The following is a 17,000-nucleotide window of genomic DNA, read 5'->3' on the forward strand; positions in this document are numbered from 1 at the left end:
AATTTAGGGCTCCATGTTGACATAAATTTTCATTAAAATCGGTCAATGTACCATCAGACCTTCGTATAGATCAGAGGATGTGACGTTTTTGGTACATATCTGCTAAAGGGACTTTTTACAGTCTAACTGTTGATTTCTGAGACCAAAAATCCTTTTTAAAATATATTGTCACTGTTTTTCCAAGGATATACAGAGATGATGGAACCAACAACAGAGCGGGTGCGGCTTGTGAAGCGGCTGAAAATGCAAATGCATGCAAATACAGGGGTCTAGGCTCCGAATATGATTTTGTCCCATTCGGCGTCGATACCCTTGGTCCATGGGGTCCTAGCGCTTTAAAACTATTTAAGGACATATCCAAAAAATCATCACAGGAGACCCAAGAGCTGGCAGCTACCTCGGACAAAGAATTTGTTTAGCTGTCGAAAGGGCTGCCAGTATCTTCGGGACCTTGCCTAAAGGAACTTCTTTTAATAATATATTTTAGAAATTATTCGTTTTTAATATTTTATTTAAAATCATAGATTTAAGACTATTCATTAGTTTCTTTGTTAGTTTATAAGTAAGACTACGTAAGATGTAGTAGATGATCTTCATATATATAAAAGAAAGTTGTGTTAGTTACACCATTTATAACTCAAGAACGGCTTTACCGATATGGCTGAAAATTGATGAGGAGATAGCTTATAGCCAGGAGACGGACATAGGATACTATTTATTCATTTTTTTTTTTCAAATTTATGCCTTGAAGAGCTGCTGATTATTTAACTTACTAATATTATAAATGCGAATGTTTATATGGATGTGATGTGGATGGATGGATGGGTGGGCTACACTAATTAAGTTTTTTATATATATATATATATATATATATTTTGTTATCAGAAACCCATAGTAAAAGTTTGTATGTTTTTAAAAGGATTGTATATTAGATAAAGAAGGGGATGGAAGGGGATAAAATGACTTATGTACTAATAAAAAATATATTATGATTTTTTTAAACTTTATTATAAAAAATGTGGGCTTAAAAGTTTCGCCGATATTTTAGTTGCTACAAAAGTCTCGCAAAATTTTTGTTATTGCTAATTCATACTATTTTTGATGCAAATTTCTACTGTTTTAAGGTTTTTTACGAGGATATATGGGAAAAAGTATGGTAATTTTTATTTAAATGAAACAATTCAATTATAATTAAATGTACTTGCAGATATTTTTTTAATATTCTTCTTTCCCAATTCTTCCATTTTGACTTTATTTTTTTTAATCTTCTCAGTTAAAAACATTATGTTTCGTTTCTAACTTGTAGATTAGTACCTTTATGAAATCTGAAAGCAAAATTATTTTTATTAGGAACGTATATAATAAAAACTACGGTTATTAGATAAATATAGGTAAAGAAATAGAAAATATTGTTTAGTGTCAACGCCATCTAGTGTTTGATGAATGAAGTTTTATATATTATTACTAGCTGTCGCCCGCGACTACGTCTTTCTTTCTTCCAGACTATGCTCTAGATGTATGCCAAATCTTAGCGAGATCCATCAGTTCTAGAGATACCTCCAAGCAAACATCCATTCATCCACTCATCCAAACATTTGTATTTATAATATTAGTAAGATGTGACAAACGAACAAACGGCCTGACAACTGGCCCATCATCTACAACAGCAGGTGTATTGCCTTGCATTCGACACAGGAAGGGACGAACAGAAATAGAATATTTTCCCTTCCTGTGTGGCCCCCTCCGTCTAATCCACTTCTCATTCCAATCCTTTTCTTATAAGAGAAGTGTGGAAAGAGAAAAAGGACTACTTATTTTACATTTGGTGACAGCGCCATCTATCTTGTGTTGGTGAATTAAATTTAGTTACAGCGCCATCTATCGTGTGTTAGTGAGTCATGTTTAGCGACAACGCCATCTAGTGTCACATACCTCTGTACATGTCTGAGCAGCGCGCCTCTCTGCGTATACCTCTTGCCGCAACGCTCACACGCATGACTTGAGACACCGCTGTGCGTTTGCAAGTGCACCGACAAGTTGGATCGTTTCGCGAACGTTTTCTTGCATATACTTGTAATAATACATGATTAATTTAATGTTGGTTTCTGAGACTGAAATCCTCTATTAAAACATATTATCTCTGTCGTGTCAAAAATAATGGAAGAGATGACGATATGTTTTAGAGATTTTGGTCTCAAAAATCCACGGTCAAAAATATTATTAAAAACATGAAAATTTTAGTTTCTAAGCTTGCGACAGCGTCTTCTCAGAGCTCGGCCGCCTTGAACCATTTAACACAAGCTTTAAATTTTAATAATAATATTAATTAATTTATTGTACCACTCATTTACATATAGAAACATTGGCTCCTGAACTATGCGACCTTGTGATTCAAGAGCCAATCCAGTCCAGTCCAGTCATTAATTCAATTTTACATTTAGACCAAAAAGATAAATAGAACCATGTGCATTCAAATACGAACTATTAAGTCGTCTAAAGGAAAAAAAATACTTACTAAGTAAATTTTTTAAAACTTTTAAAAAATGTTAATATGTCTATTTGGAAGAGACTTTAGTCTCTGCCTACCAATCTCACTCCACATCAGCTCAGTATATGTCCCCACCGAGGAGCTCGGAGCCTCCCCTAAGTTTAGGGTGATTAGGCTATAGTCAACCACGCTGTTCAAGTGCTTTGAATTTCTTCTTAGATATGTGCAGCATCACGATGTTTTCCTTCACCGTAAGAACGTCGGGTAAATGTACATATGTAAATCGGAAATCTAAAAACACTTACATGGCGGGATTTGAACCCAGGACCTGCAGATTGCAAGTCAAGTGCTTGACCACTGAGCCACCGACGCTTTCAATAGTCCCAATAGTGTAAAACCTTGAATTAAAACCTACCTGCAGCTGTAAGGTCTGACACCGAGATGCATTCGCTTGTGTAGTTTCAGTAGTCTTGCTTCTGAGAACACTTTCCCGCATATATCGCAGAGGAATTTCGACGTTATACCGTGGTCCTTAAAGATCAAAATACATTGACAATTTAATTGTGGTTAACAATTACAGTAATAATATAACAGATATTGTCGCTCATGTTCTCTTTTTTTATATCATAAGGTGGCAAACGAGCGAGCGTCCACCTGAAATCGCTGAAATAGCGAAGTGAACGTTGCCCATAGACATAAGCAATTGCATATGCGTTGCCAAATTTAATCGCCGCAGGAGAGGATACACAGAAAGAAAATATTTTCCCTTTCCATGCATCCTCTCATCCTCAAGAAAAATGGTGGGAAGGTAAAGAGGACTATAATTAGGTTTCTGGGACGCACTCTCATCAGACTGCACGCGGAATAGCTTCCACTTGACGCCTGTCTTCTGTGTGGTCGTAGTATTTCACCGGGCGAGCCGGGCCGATTCGTGCGAAGATGTTAAAGCGGGCTCTACTACTGTAAAACTGTAGAACATATCCTACTTGTTGAAGAACACATGTACTACTTGTTATGTTTTGCGCGGACGGAGTCGCGGTAGACAGCTAATTTATATATATAAAAGAATGTCCTGTTAGTTACACTAAATTTGGCATACATATAGAACATAGTCTGAAAGAACACAGGCTTCACTATTTTTTTTTATATATTCAGACGGAGTCGCGGGAGACAGCTAATTACATAATAAATGCGAAAATTTGGATGAAATTTGAAACAAATTTTAAAATCTTGTATACGCTACTGACAGTTTCAACATTTTTTTTTATATATTTACGCGAACATATACGCGGGCAATAGCTAGTTTTACACTTAATATAAAATCAGCAGAGGTGTTAAAAAGGCTTACCTTTAAATGCAGTGTAAGGGCTTTTTTAGTACTGAATGGTTTTGAACAATGTACACATAGAAATTTCTCCCCAACATAAGAATGTGGGTGAATAGAGCTAATATGCACTTGTAGGTATCTGAAAAAAAAAATTGTATACAGCATGTCCCAAATAACTTTTGTAACTTTTCCTATAATTTGATACCCTTCACCATATGATAAGACGCTGTGGCAAGAAGAAGAATACATTTTTTTTTATACAGTAGTCAAAGTTGGTCAAAAGTTACAATGTTCTAAAATTTCAAGGATACAGTCAAAGTTAATTATTTTTTGTGCTTATAATACGAATGTTTTGGTCCTATATTGTTGGATGCAATTTTTTTAATGGTGAAGGATATCAAATTATAAGAAAAGTTACAAAAGTTAATATAACTTTTAAACAAAACGAGTTGGATGTTTTTTTAATATTTTTCCCTGTGTAGTTATCAATCTGGCTATATACTATTACAGTTTTATTGTTGAATTTTGGGACACGCTGTATATGTATGAAAAATTGTTGGTATTCGGATTTTGCAACATCCTTTATAACAAGATTTTCCATCGTTTTATTATAAATAAAATATATTATAATTTCAAGTAAAAAAAAATGATGCAATTTTGGATAGAGGTAAGATTAACCGTGGGTTTCCGATACCAAAATCTTTATATAAAAACATATCATGATCTGTCTTTCATCTTTAACAAAACATAGATATTTTAAACGATGATTTTGTACATAAAAACTCACGGTGAATCTTATTTTTAACTAAGAAATATATTTAGTTGTACACATCCCGGGCATGTCTCTTACCTGTCCATATGAAAGGCAACTCCACAAATATTACAAACAAAGGGTTTAACCCCTGTATGTACATTCTGATGTTGTTCATACCAAGTTAACACTTCAAAACCTTTGCCACATTTCTCACATGTATACTGAAAAAATAAATATATAGGGTACAAACTTTCAGCGGGACAGTAAGCTTTGCAGCTTGAAATTTCCTTTGAAGACTATCCATTATTTTTTATGGAATTTCGCAATACACAAATTAAAAAAACATGTACAGATTGCAAAAAAAATATAACCATTTTACAAAAAAAAAAATATAAATTTATTTCCATTGGAGTTTATAATCTGCTGAGATGTGCACTGGCTGGTTTTTAGTTTTTATAAAAAAGTGTACATCTATCATACGTCAAATATTTTATTGTCTTTCATGAATAAATTAATCAACTTCTCATATTAATCAAAAACTTCTATGAGACCAACCATTATTGGAGTACTCAAAAAGTTACATCTTACTAGCTACATGTTAAAAATATTATAAATGCAAATGTATGGATGGATGGATGTTTGTTTGAAGTTATCTCCGGAACAGCTGCATGGATCTCGATAAAATTTGGCATAAATGTATAACATAGTCTGGAAGAACACAATACTAATTAAGTTTAAGTCCAGGCTGACGGAGTCGCAGGCGACAGCTAGTTTTGTTTTTAAATCATTAGATAAAATTTACATCATATTTGAAAGTACACATCACATCATCAGCTCATTATACGTCCCCACCGAGGGGCTCGGAGGTTACTCTAAGTTAGAAGTTAAAAGTACTTACCATATATTCTTTCTTATGTCGTCTCTCGTGTTGTTTTAATGCACCTTTATATGCTGTACTATATCCACATCGGAACTTACAAGGAACTTTCAAACCATCATGTACTCTGCCGTGTCTTACTATCTCTGATGCCTGTTTATATGTTCTACCTGCAAAATAAATTAAAAACACTTAAATATTATTAATAAAGCTGTAGCCTGCAACTTCGTCTGCGAAGAATTACAAAAAAAATAATTCTTAGCCTATGTGTTCTTCCTATGTTTTATATGCTAAATTTTATGAAGATCCATTAAGCCGTTCCACAGAAAGTTTCGAACAAACATCCATACGTCCATCTAAATTTTCTCATTTATAATATTAGTAAGATAAGGATACAGCATATTAACATAGAAGCCCAACAAAAGTGAACCCAAATTTGATATGAAATTAAGTTTAATTTGACTTGTCTGTGGGTTTCTGAGTTCATTTCTGTTAAAACATATTATCATCCCTGGCATTATCTTTATTAAACAGATTAAGGTTCAGAGCGTCGGTGGATCAGGGTCAAACACTTGACTTGCAATCTGCAGGTCCTGGGTTTGAATCACGCCATGTACCAATGTGTTTTTCCAATTCCGATTTACATATGTACATTTATTCGACGTTCTTACGGTGAAGGAAAACATCGTGATGCAACCTGCACATATCTGAGAAGAAATTCAAATATATGTGTAAAGTCAACCAACCCGCACTTGGCCAGTGTGGTTGACTATGGCCTAATCACCCTTAACTTGGGGCTCCGAGCCCCTCAGTAGGGACGTATAGTGAGCTGATGATATCTGTAGGTTCAGAAACCCGCAGCCAATGAATTAACAATCTAGAAATCTAAACTAACCATCTACCACCAACAATACCATTAAATGCACTTTCAATATTTTAGCTTTTCTGTTTTTTTTTTGGCTATTTGATATTTAAGTTTGTTACCTAGTTAACTGTCATCTAAATTTATATCCAATCTTTATATATAAACCTTGTCTAGTGAATGTTGTGTATGCCTGTGATCTGTATGTTCCTCTGTTGGTATTGTCTGAGTGTTATTTGAATATGCTTGTCTGGACATAGTCAGTATGTTTTGTGCCCCCGGAAACTTGAACAACAACACCATCGACACTTTGGTATCAACATCGTCGACGACGCCGGCGCACATCGCTCCCCCCTCCCCCTAAGGATGCGCCCTAAGAGCTGAGGCGCGCAGTGAGCGACGGGCCGCGTCCGTGAAATAATACCAGTACCACTCATGATGAAGGCCCCCCGATGGGCTCGAAACTAATTGGTGCTGCCACCGGACGAATATACGTGAGTGTTTGGCCGTCTTTATATATCAGTTTAGTATAATGTCTCACGAAAGTTTGAATAATTTAATGCTTGGGTTCATTGAACATACAATTAGTGTACCTTTTTAATAAATAACTATAAATACCTCACAATTTGAATAAAAATGTGAGTTTTTCTATATGTGACATGCTATACCACTTTATTTACTTTTAAATATTAATTTCCTTATATATAATAAATTATATTTATATACATACCACATAATTTACATACAAAAGGTCTCTCTTGTACATGACATAACATGTGTTTATTTATTTTAACTTTACTCTCAAATAACTTTGCACATTTTCTACATTTATATTTGATATTTTTATCATCTGTTATAATTTCATATACAATATCTTTTGTGTCTTTATCTTGTTCCTTTTTATGTTCCTTATTGTAATGTTTTACTAATTCTTTTTGTGTAGGAAATAATTTAAAACATGTTAAACATTTGTTTGTGTAATTTTGTATTATTACCGTTTCTTTTGGTTGTGTTTCCTGTTTTATCTGATGCTGAAAGTAAATGGACAAAAACATTGAATAAAAAAAATGACAAAAGCTTTCTCATTCAGGAAATACTTTGTAGACCAATATTGATGGTTAAAGATATTTTAAATTAAAAATTTACCTTTTCATTGTTATGGATGTTTTCTTTTGATTTTTTAATTAAAGATAAGGAAAGCTTATCATCATAATCAGAATTATCTTGATCTTTGGATTGGCTTGTGTTGGTATCTTCATTTTCGATTTGTTCAATTTTAATATTGGTATATTCGTAATCCTCATTGTTTTCTTTTTCATTCTCAACTTTAAAATCTTTACGTAAATGAGTATTGTTTTTCAGTTTATTTAAAAGTATATTTTGATTACAAATTATAAGATCGCGAAATGAAGATACATATTCAATTTTCTCCACACATAACTTGCAAATTCTAGGCAGAATTGTAATTAAAATCTGAAAATTACATTAGCTTTTTTAAATAGTTATAGAAGGAATAGTTACCAGTTGAAAAGCGCGGGTAGGTTAACTTACGTCTTTTCCAAAACATTGTGTAATTTTAGTAATAATATCATCGTTATGCGATATATTATTGACTTCTGAATCTAGTAGGCAAATTGTACAAATAGCATTTGCTTCGTTTAAAATAGAAGACATTTAAAAATATTTATAATTTTTTGTTTGTAAATAACTTTATTTCTCAACTTATCTGAGCAACTGTCAGTTACTGTTGACTTGACATTCATTTGATCCATAAATAAGATTTGATCAGAAACAGATTTTGTAGATAATGTTGCCATAAAATAATTTAACCATAAAAATGCCTCTTCGTGGATGATAAATGGAAATTAAAAGAAATTTTAGTTTTTAAATAATTTATTTGATGCCTTTTGGTTTTCCAGCTCTTGTTTGCTTGAGATGTACAAGTTTTGTATGTGTGAGGAGGCTACTGGACTGCGTGAACGTCGCCGGACATATTGTACACTGGAACGGTCGCTCGCCAGTGTGTGTTCTAATGTGCGATTTGAGAATAGATTTTCGCTATAAAAACATAAGCCACATAAAAATTATATATTTATAGTTTAGTTTCGGTTAAGAATTATTAAGATTTATAAATTTTAAAGTTTTATATGTCGATAGATTACAAAATTGTAATCCTCAAAAATTGGACTATGGTATCCCCTTTTAACATAAATGTCACGCTTACGTCAAAAGGACGTTTAAAGAGTGATCAAACATGTTTGAAAATCCTTTTGACATCAAATATGACTAAAATGGGTCAAATTAATCTGTTTATTTAAAAAAAATCATAACTTACGTCAAATATCTTATCGCACATAGTGCAAGGGAATATGTACGGCCTCTTGTATCCCTCGTGTGTCATCTTTCTATGTTTCTTCATGCACCAACTATTATTAAATGCCTGAGGAAAATGTATGAATGTTTGTTATACTCGAGGCAAACCATACTTTTTATTTCTAGAATACAGTTACTAGCCATAGATCGACAAGGATGATCTTACTATCTTACTAATAAGTGAATGGATGGATGGATGTTTGTTAAGAGCTATCTCCAGAATCAATGAATCTCGCTGAAATTTGGCAAAGATGTAGAACATAAGCTGGAAGGACACATAGACTAGCAGTTAAGTTTTTTTTGTGCAGTTTTATTGACATTTTGATGTTATAAATATATACCTTTTCACACAAATCGCATTTATAAGGTTTTATATTGAGATGTATCCTGTTCATGTGTCGTTCCAAGTCTCGTTTGATGCTGAATCTTCTGTCGCACTGTGTGCAAGGAAAACTGAAAGAGACAAAACCTAATCTCTATAAAAAATAGGTCATTGCTTTCGCGTCATTCTATCTCTATTAGTGCAAATCCTCACCACCGTTACTATCAGCGCCAAAATGGCGAAGATCAATTAGACACAAAATATCCAGGTTATAGCCTGTCTATGTATCGAAGTCAATGGACAGAAATATGTACTCAAAAGGGAATATTACATTATATAATATTTTTAAGATACTTACCGTAATTCACTAGGGGTGATATGTCGCGCTGTCAATTTTAAGTGTTGCTTTAATATATTTTCAGACTTAAAACTTCTGGAAAAGAATTTTTTATTTACATAATTAAATTCCTTATCAATCTATAGCTTGAATTAGGTTAACGGGGTAATTTTTAGTTATCTGAGTCTGAACTGGCGGGCATAAGTCGAATAAATTATGACAGCACACTAGCGCCCCTCTGTCAATGTCAAAAAGTGCCACAAGTTACTTTAGAATTCATGATTTTTTTTTCTTTTATGTCATTTTCAAAGTCTAAGTAGGTTTTAACATAAATTCTGTCAGAACTAAACGCAACAGTACATTTACCGGCTCATATCACGTTCGTTGGTTTGTTTGACTATAGTTCTATTATTAATTTGGTATCTAACATTTTTAGCGTATTATTTTCTATTTTCCTTTCTCAATGTTTAAGAATTTGGATTGTACTAAGATATGCCTTCTTTATAATTAACCAAAGGCTTAAGCTTTGATGTCATTCATTTTCATTTGACAGAAGTAATGAGCGCACAAGTCCTGTCCATTCAAGGTCAAAGATCTTAGTTCAAGAGCTTGGATAGAAATAAGATATCGTCTTTTGAAGGCTGACGTGAACGGAGTTTTTTTTAATAAAATATATTTCTATACTTACTTATCACATTCAACACAATAGAACCTCTTTTCTGAGGAATGTTTTAAACTGTGAGCCTTCAATTGGGACGGAGATTGGAATGCTTTACCACATTCCTTGCAAATAATTGTCTTCTTTAATACTGTTGGAGGAAGTACTGTTGGATGTCGTCTGTACAAAAAAAGATATCCAAGAAAAAAGTTGAACATAATGGATTTTTAGTATTTTTATCATCATCAGCTTACTGTACATCCCCACCGAGGAGCTCGGAGCCTACCCTAAGTTAAGGGTGATTAGGCCATAGTCAATGCTGGCCCATTGCGGGTTGACTTAACACATATCTTTAAATTTCTTCTCAGATATGTGCAGCATCACGATATTTTCCTTCATCGTAAGAACGTCGAATGTACATATGTAAATAGGAAATCGAAAAACCACATTGGTAAATGACAAGATTCGAACCCAGGACCTGCAGATTGCAAGTCAAGTTCTTGATCAATGAGCCCCCGATGCTATTACTTTATTTTAAGTTGACTATGGCCTGGTCAACTTAGGGTAGACTGTGAGACCCTCAGTGGGGACATATGAGCTGGTAACTTACAATTGTATATGATTTCTGAGTACATCTTTACTAGCGTAAGTTTTCATACAATGTGCGCAAATCACACGTCTGTTTCTGTGAGTACTGTTTACATGCTTCCTTAAACAATAACGATCTCTGTAAGAAAATAAACGTCGGCTTACACTACTCATATTATACATGATTTTAAAATAAACATAAAAATAAGTAGCATCAAGGACATTGCTAAGGCTAGAACTTGGTAGGCTGAAAAAATTTATTTTTTATATTCAAAAAGTAGTGCATGGGATAGATAACTAAAAAACTAACAAGTAGTTTTTGAGTTTTTTTTGTAGCTACATAGCAACTCAATGGTAGTTTTTGAGTTCCAGTGTAGTTTTATAGTAATTGTAAATATTTTAATATTACGAAGTAGTTTATATATCTATTTTATGTTATTGATTCTTGAGGGGGGAGAGAGGGGGGGCGTAAAATATACTTTTGTTTACAAATTTATCTTTTGATTTGATGCAGACTATCATATTAGATTACTAACGACTAGATTATTAATGTTTTTTTTTAAGACTTATACTAAATTCACTCACGTGTATGTCCTAGGACAGGATTGACATTTGTAAAGTACAGCCACTTTGGAATGACACGAGTTATAATGATCTTTCATACATGCCTTTTGTATGACACCGCATATCAAACATTTGTAACGGCTGAAAAATAAATATACTAATTTTATGAAGTATACTAGCAAGCGACCGCTTAAATTCGCCGAAATGGCGAAGCGAACGCTGCCCAGTCATCAGCATTCACAGATGCGTTGCCTGTAATAGAAGAGGGGATGCGCAGAAAGAGAATATTTCCCTTAGCAATACGACCCCACCCAAAAATCAATTTCCTTTTCATAATTTTCTTATAAGAAAAGGATTGAAAGTGGATTTGATGGAGGAGTGGACGAATAGAAAGAAATATTGTCCCCTTCTCTGTCGATTGAGGATGTCTATGGGCTGCGATCGCTTCGCTATTTAAGTGAATTTAAGTGGCCGTTTGTTCTTTTGCCACTATATATTAGAAAAAAAAACAAAAAAACTTACATTTGATGTAATTTTTTATGCCGAAACAATTTGTCGTTTGTATCCATTCTCTGTTTACATATATTACATACGTAATTACCTTTATCCTGAAAAAAAAAATGTATGGAAATTACGAAAAAAAAATTAAAAAAAACACTTTTACAAAACTGTTCCATTAAAAGCTTTATGCCAAACTAATATATCACAAAGAAAAAGATAAAAAAAAAACTTTTTTTTTTTAATTTTTTCCTAAAATAATGGCGTGAATTTTTTTTAAAGTAATTAATTATTAGCATTAAATTTCATAAAATAATAGCAAAAAATGTATGTATTTACTACCTTACCTTACTATGTAATTCCATATGTTTCTGATAAGTACCTTTATATGCAAAACCTTTCACACAATCCATACATTTGTATGGACAATTAATGAATATCTTTTCATTAGCCTTCATATTTCTCTCTTGCATTAATTGTTCTTTATTTATAAAAATCTTTTGAATTGTTGTTTTTTCTACAACAAAAAATATTGTTATTTTTAAGCTTTAGCTGTTAACACGTTAGCTGCCATGTCGGACTATGTTTCCGACAAGCCATACTTCCATTCATATGTAAATAATAAGTATATGACCAATATAAATAAGGTATTACTATATTTTTAGATGTTTTCAAATGGTTTTGGACAAAATTTAAAAAAAAAATCTTTTCGTTTTTCAAAAAATCATTCCGGCAGCTAACGTGTTAAGGTGCAATTTCACGAGACACGGCAAACGGTAAACGGTATTTCAGCAACGGCAGACAGCAATTGCAATTATATATAGGAATCTTACAAATGAATCATCATCAGCTTTTCTCTGTCCACTGGACATAGGTCTTGCCAAGGAAAAGACAGGTAGGAAAGAGATTTGACGGAGGAGGGGACACATAAGGGAAAATATTTTCTTTCTGTGTTATTAAAGGATACCAACACGTCTGCAAATTGGTAATCTCAGATGCATACTGCACAAGAATAATTGCTTCGCTATTTTGGCGAATCCGGCAAAATAAATAAAACATAGGCCACAGTATTTGTTTATCCGCCTTCAGATTCCAATATCGATCTAGAAGGAAAGTGACACACGCTCCTCTCCCTTTTCTTCTTCTTTTCTTCCCCCATTCGTTACTGCATGAATACTACAAAGTGCTATCTGCTGTTACGACACATGACGATGTCGTCTGCTGCTCTTTGCTGTACCCCGTGAAAACGCACCTTAAGTGTAAATTTAATTCTAGATATCTACATTGAGACTGAATAAGACAGTTAATTTGTCTGTTACTAACTCAGAGTCTTTAAGTACTTTCCTTAGTGTAGATAGTTAAGTAAAAAAATATAGAATTCCATATAAATACCGATTGACTTTTTCAGTTCAGCTTTTTCAAGTTTTTTCATTTTTTTTAATTCTTCAAATAAAACAATATCATTTATAGTTTTTACATCATCTATTTGACAATTTTTTTCTTCCAATTTCACATTAGTAACTAAAAAGGTTAAAACCGAAACAATTTTTTTTTTACTTTTTCTCTTCAAAATATGTTATGGACGGATGGATGTTTGTTAAAAGGTATATCCAGTCTGCACGGATCTTGCTGAAATTTGTCATAGATTTAGAACATAGTCTGGAAGAACACATAGCCAACTGTTTTAAAATCCAGGAAAACGGTTAGTTTAACTATATCCCAAAAAAATGTATGAATCATACAAAAACCAATGCAGCATGTTTTTATACATGTAATTAAGAAGTGGAAACACACAGAAACATCTCATTAATCAGCTCACTATACATCTCCAGCAAGGGGCTCGGAGCCTACCCTAAGTTAAGGGTGATTATGCCATAGTCAACCACGCTGACCAAGTGCGGGTCGGTTGACTTCACACATATCTTTGAATTTCTTCACAGATATGTGCAGCATCACGATGTTTTCCTTCACCGTGAGAACGTCGGATAAATGTATATATGTAAATCGGAAATCGAAAAACACATTGGTACATGGCGGGATTCAAACCCAGGACCTGCAGATTGCACGTCAAGTGCTAGACCACTGAGCCACCGACGCTCCATAGTCAAGACAATACATACCTAATTTAGCATTATCTTTTCTATCTTTCTTAATTCCTTTTTTCTTATAAACAGTTTTTTTTTGTATTTTTATTTCATCACTTTCATATTCGGCAATGTCTAAAGGTTCTTTTTTGATTTCTATATCTATATCTAAAAAGAATTAACATAAATGTTATTTACTTTTTACAATAATCTTACTAATAATATCAATGTGGACGTTTAAATGAATGTTTGTTTTTAGCTATCTCCGGAACGGCTCAATTTATCTCGCTGAGATTTGACATGGATGTTGAATATAGTCCGGAAGAACACATAGTCTTATTATTGTTTAATTCCGTGCAGACGGAGTCGCGGGCACAGGAAGTATTATAAATGTGAAAGTTTAAATGAATGTCTGTTAGAAGGTATCTCCAGAACTCGCTGAAATTTGTCATACTTGTAGAACATAGTCGGGAAGACCACAAAGGCTACTAATTCTAGGTTACAAGCCGTCGCCTGCGACTCCATCAGCACAAAATTGAAAATAAAACTTAATTAGTTGCTTATGTGTTCTTCCAGACAATGTTCTACATCTATGTCAAAATTCATTGAGGTCCATTCAGCCCTTCTGGAGATACCTTTAAACAAAAATCCTTTGAAACATTCGCATTTATAATATTAGTAAAATCAGTCAGGCTGATTAGTTGTTTTTTTTTTAAATAAAATAATCAATAATTTCTATACCTATAAAGTCATTTTCATTCTGCAAATGTTCTTCATATTTCCATTCCATTTCATTCTTCACCACATATTCTTTATATATTCCATTTTTATATACAATAGTTTGTTCTTCTGTTTGCATATCAATATCTGATAATTCAATTGCATCTAATACTGCTACATTCAAATGTGGTTGTATAACAATTTGTTCTGAAAACTTTAAAAAAATTATTAAAAAAAATTATGTCTTTGGTATTTATTAGCTTAAAATATTGATAAAAGTAAACACAGAATAAATTTAATATTTGTGGATACTTACATTATCTAAATTAAATAAGATTTGATTATTTAGAATTCTTTCTATAAGACATTCCGCATTTTGTACAAGTTTCTTGCATATAAAACACAGAGATAGTGCGTCAACCTGAAATATTATAAATATAATAACTCACTGTTCACTGCGAAAACACATTAAGTGTTGATATCTCTTTTTTTCCAAAGAAAATGAAAGGGAAGGGAATATGTTTTTCAATATTTTTATTTGCAGTGTCATGCCTCATTTACGTTATGCCAGTATAATTTTACTGTAAATGATAAATAAAATTACCTTAAATATAATTTTCCAATGTATACTCTGTAGTTTGTAGCACTGTATATTTCTATCTTTGAAATTGATCAAACAGTTCACACAGCATGTAGACATTTCTTCTTCTTTAATTAAATCCATTGTAATGAAACAAATAAACTAAACTCTTGGATATCACATTAAGAAGCCTTGTTTTTTTGCTAAAAGTGTACTCTGCGTTTTAATACAGTGACATGTTCCGCTGGCCAAAAGTGTACTGGAAAATACAGATTATATTTGTATACGACTTGATATTTTCATGTTGGCGCGCAAAAACTTTGTATTTAAATTCTTGATACGCTTATTTGATAGTTGCAATCATAAACACTGTGTTCCAATCTTCCAATAGTTTTACCAATTAATTCCTTTATTATAGTGAAATTGGGAAAAATAAGGAATTTTTTGTTGATTACTGACGGTGACGTCGATTGTCAATGTCACTGTCATTAGTTATAGTGACGTCATCCCTTGTGGATACAAGGATTTTAGGAGAGGAGAATTGTAAGGATTACAGCACAGACACAGCAAACATTATAAAATATATTTTTTTTTATTTTTAATAAATTTGTTATTAAATTCAACAAATTTATTTGAATTATTTTTATTACTATTAGTAGGTATTGCTCATGTTGTTGTCATATTCTGCTGTTTTTTTTTAAATAGAACATAATACATCAGATGTCTGATTTTATGATAATTTATAGATTTCAGCTTCTTATGATTCATATTTCATTGAGGTTATTCAAGGAATCTTGGCTGAAAGTCGAAAACTGCTACATAATATAATTTCGGTTTAAAAATGTTTTAGGAACTTGTAGATTCACCAAAATTGTTACTTTTCTAAAACAAAAGAAATATTCATAAAGGATTTATCTATTTCTGATTATAGTTTAGTTATTCATCTTCTTAAGTATTACTTTGTCAAATATGAAATAACTACTAAGGGTAGCACTGAGGCTTATTATTAGTAAACTTAGTAAAACATGACGTCTGATAATTATGAAAAACTAATACAAAGTTCAAAGAACACTGGTGCATTGTTACAATATTCCTCGAAAATAATACTAGCCACTCGCGCCCCGCGTTGCTCGGGTCAATTTTAATTTTTACAAAACTATTTGTTATATTTTTGTTATGCTTTTATTTTTAATCTTATATCTGAAATAGTTATTTTTTATTTTACATTTAATTTATTCTGAATTAACTTAATAATTTTAATTTTAAAAAGTACAAACAAAATATTATTTCTATTTAAAAAGATAATAAAAATGTATAGAAAACTAATAACTTTTAAATTAGATATGTAAAGTTTGTTAAGGTTATTGAGAATCTGTGATTCATATCCCAAACCCATGGGAGTTTCGATAAGCTATCCTTTTTTGTTTTATAATCTAAACAAAAATACAATAAGCAAAGATAATATTATTTATAATATCAGTGGAAAGTCCGCTTCCTTTGATAGCTGTATAACGACATCCCGTTTCGCACATAGATGAGAAGAGGAACAGAAGATACTTTTATACTTTAATGCCTAACTGTTAGTGTTGCTTAAAAACTTATTACCCATTCATACAATGAATGTAAGCTACTGATAAGTGAATCAAAGTACATATCAACATTTTTTTGTATGTTTTGTAGCAGGCTACTAGCCCTGAGATAAGCCGAAGACAGGACGGCCTGGAGGCATCTGGGTGAAGCGTGAGTGAAGGCATACCAATACGAGTACGACCTTCGGTAATGAAGTATGCGTAGAAGAAGAATAGAGGTCTCAAATTGTGATAAACAATGATTTTAATGTCAGACTATTCTAACTCAGTGATTGCTAATTTGGTCCAAGTCGACTTCCTAAGAGGAATGTTTTATGGCGGAAATAAAATTAAGTTTTTAAAAAAAGAAATGTACTAAACGAAACTAGTGAGTGGCTTT

The 17,000-nt window shown here is 32.6% G+C and overlaps 2 protein-coding genes across 2 annotated transcripts; both read right to left on the bottom strand.

The window, feature by feature from the left end:
* Positions 1 to 1,262: 1,262 nt before the first annotated feature.
* Positions 1,263 to 8,033, bottom strand: LOC106118553 (zinc finger protein OZF). The gene is made up of 9 exons (XM_013313218.1): positions 7,860 to 8,033; positions 7,455 to 7,781; positions 7,039 to 7,339; positions 5,468 to 5,616; positions 4,666 to 4,790; positions 3,837 to 3,954; positions 2,904 to 3,019; positions 1,933 to 2,070; positions 1,263 to 1,325 (listed from the first exon to the last, which is right to left on the bottom strand). Exons 1-9 carry the CDS (start codon positions 7,980 to 7,982, stop codon positions 1,283 to 1,285), a joined length of 1,440 nt encoding a protein of 479 aa, XP_013168672.1. The 5' UTR covers positions 7,983 to 8,033; the 3' UTR covers positions 1,263 to 1,282.
* A 156-nt stretch (positions 8,034 to 8,189) lies between these two features.
* On the bottom strand, positions 8,190 to 15,486 carry LOC106118728 (gastrula zinc finger protein XlCGF26.1). The gene is made up of 13 exons (XM_013313475.1): positions 15,057 to 15,486; positions 14,769 to 14,873; positions 14,474 to 14,666; positions 13,769 to 13,900; positions 11,996 to 12,165; positions 11,673 to 11,758; positions 11,172 to 11,291; positions 10,609 to 10,725; positions 10,029 to 10,178; positions 9,362 to 9,436; positions 9,023 to 9,134; positions 8,644 to 8,748; positions 8,190 to 8,366 (listed from the first exon to the last, which is right to left on the bottom strand). Exons 1-13 carry the CDS (start codon positions 15,174 to 15,176, stop codon positions 8,202 to 8,204), a joined length of 1,650 nt encoding a protein of 549 aa, XP_013168929.1. The 5' UTR covers positions 15,177 to 15,486; the 3' UTR covers positions 8,190 to 8,201.
* Positions 15,487 to 17,000: the final 1,514 nt, after the last annotated feature.

This window comes from Papilio xuthus, unplaced genomic scaffold (assembly GCF_000836235.2).
Source record: "Papilio xuthus unplaced genomic scaffold, Pxut_1.1 DF827570.1, whole genome shotgun sequence".
NCBI lineage: Eukaryota > Metazoa > Arthropoda > Insecta > Lepidoptera > Papilionidae > Papilio > Papilio xuthus.